The sequence below is a fragment of the Olea europaea genome, unplaced genomic scaffold, assembly GCF_002742605.1.
Source record: "Olea europaea var. sylvestris unplaced genomic scaffold, O_europaea_v1 scaffold22836, whole genome shotgun sequence".
Classification (NCBI taxonomy): Eukaryota; Viridiplantae; Streptophyta; class Magnoliopsida; order Lamiales; family Oleaceae; genus Olea; species Olea europaea.
The window spans coordinates 1-1,734 of NW_019240911.1; the positions used below are offsets into that span (position 1 = coordinate 1).

The window sequence follows — 1,734 nt, forward strand, 5'->3', positions numbered from 1 at the left end:
AACCAAGAGAAGGGAACAAAAGCCCCCATTTATGCTTTATATATCATGTATGTTGCAAACTGCATTAGTCGAATGAAAAATTAAGCATTCCAGGAAACTTATATAATCTAGAATAACCTCCAAAAAATATTGTAGGTTCATGTTTGGCTCGTACCTGAATACCAGATGGGCAAGCTGAACAGATTCACCTAAAGAATCTTTAGTCAAGTTGGCTGCAACACCAAGCTGGCCTCCGCTTGGTGTAAAATTAACTGATATTAACAAGAAATCTGCCAGTACTTGTTGAAGCCTTAGACCGTCTCCATAAAGTGTTTCGGCTGATATTTTTTTGTCCAAATTGTCAACTATCATAATACCCTTTCCATTGCTCTTTACCATAATTTGGCTGATGGAAGCTATCAATACATCATCTAACTTAAATTCCACCATTTCCAGATCCATGTACCTGATGAGCAAGAGCAAACTTGCTTAAGTTTATAAAGTATTATCATTAAATGATAATAAAAGAAAACAATCCAGAGGATGCAATGCCCTTCCAAATTATAAAATCTACTTCTTTAGAAATAATACATAAAAAGTTCAATTTATCACGATGACCTGAAAGCATATCATGCAGTTCAGAACAATTGATTTAACAGAAAAGCAGGAGGGAAGTACATGATCAAACAAAAGTGTAGAGAGCCTTCGACCAAACGAATCAGAGAACAATCGAAATTCAAACCAGTAAATCTTCCTTAAAAATGACACCTATCTAATACATTGAATGAACACATCATTCTATTTTTCGGTAGATTTTTATGGGAAAGCTCAGAAAAAATTAAGGAAAAACCACTCTAACACACTTTTGATTTCTTCCAAGTATTAGATACATGCACCTAAAATGTCGATATTCTGCAATATTTTGTCCAATAAATCACAGATTACGGACAAGGGCATAGAGCAGATAAAGCACGAAAAAAAAATGGCTTAATGCCATAAAAGCACAAAAGTAATTTATTGGAGTTGAAATAAACTTTACCCATCAATGATGCTATCAAGATCTGTGTCATCAAGAATTTTGCTGAGCTGATGCTGACAATGAGAACTAGTACTTAAGAGTTTTTTCTGCTCTTCATCAAGGTCAGTTCCTTCTATCATCTTCCGCGAAAATATAATCCCAGAAAGAGGATTATTAGCTTGCTGTCTTATGTAAGCTAAGACTTTCGATCTCTTAACTGCAACTTGCTCTGATAAGCGTTGAACATGCAGTGCTTGTTGTAGCTCTTGACTTGCAAGTTGCAGGAAGCAAAAGACACCAGTTACTGCATCTTCCCCATCCATCTTTTTGCTCACACATAGCAGGCACTCCACGTACTTCCCACTCCTTGATAAAAAACCGAATGGAACTTTTTCAGATTCTTGACCTGTTACAACCTTGTTGAGAGCAATACTAAGATTTACAAAAGCTTCTTGATTCTTAAGACGGCAGCAGGCTGTATGTGTCCCAAAAACCTCCCCCAAAAGCATTTTATTAATAACATCCTCTCTACTCCAGCCTGATAATTTTGTCATTGCAGAATTCCACTCCGAACACCAGCCAAATTCATCAGTGCCAAATATTGGAGGGATCAACGGGTTAGGATTTTGTATAATAGCTCTGTAATCACCTTGAATTCGGGTGAACTTGTCCATAATACTCTTCTGCATAGTTATGTCCTGGGCAATAAAACATAAACCAACAACATTCTCCCTAAC

At 36.6% G+C, this 1,734-nt stretch overlaps 1 protein-coding gene across 1 annotated transcript; it reads right to left on the reverse strand.

The window, feature by feature from the left end:
* Positions 1–8: 8 nt before the first annotated feature.
* Positions 9–1,728, reverse strand: LOC111381316 (phytochrome A-like). The gene is made up of 2 exons (XM_023005096.1): positions 1,019–1,728; positions 9–445 (listed from the first exon to the last, which is right to left on the reverse strand). Exons 1-2 carry the CDS (start codon positions 1,684–1,686, stop codon positions 37–39), a joined length of 1,077 nt encoding a protein of 358 aa, XP_022860864.1. The 5' UTR covers positions 1,687–1,728; the 3' UTR covers positions 9–36.
* Positions 1,729–1,734: the final 6 nt, after the last annotated feature.

Excerpts from the sequence above, each read along its gene's own strand:
- LOC111381316 (XM_023005096.1), bottom strand. The coding sequence starts at position 1,686 with ATGCAGAAGAGTATTATGGACAAGTTCACCCGAATTCAAGGTGATTAC. Across the intron at positions 446-1,018 it reads CTTGATAGCATCATTGATGG|GTACATGGATCTGGAAATGG; the intron begins GTAAAGTTTATT and ends CTTGCTCATCAG.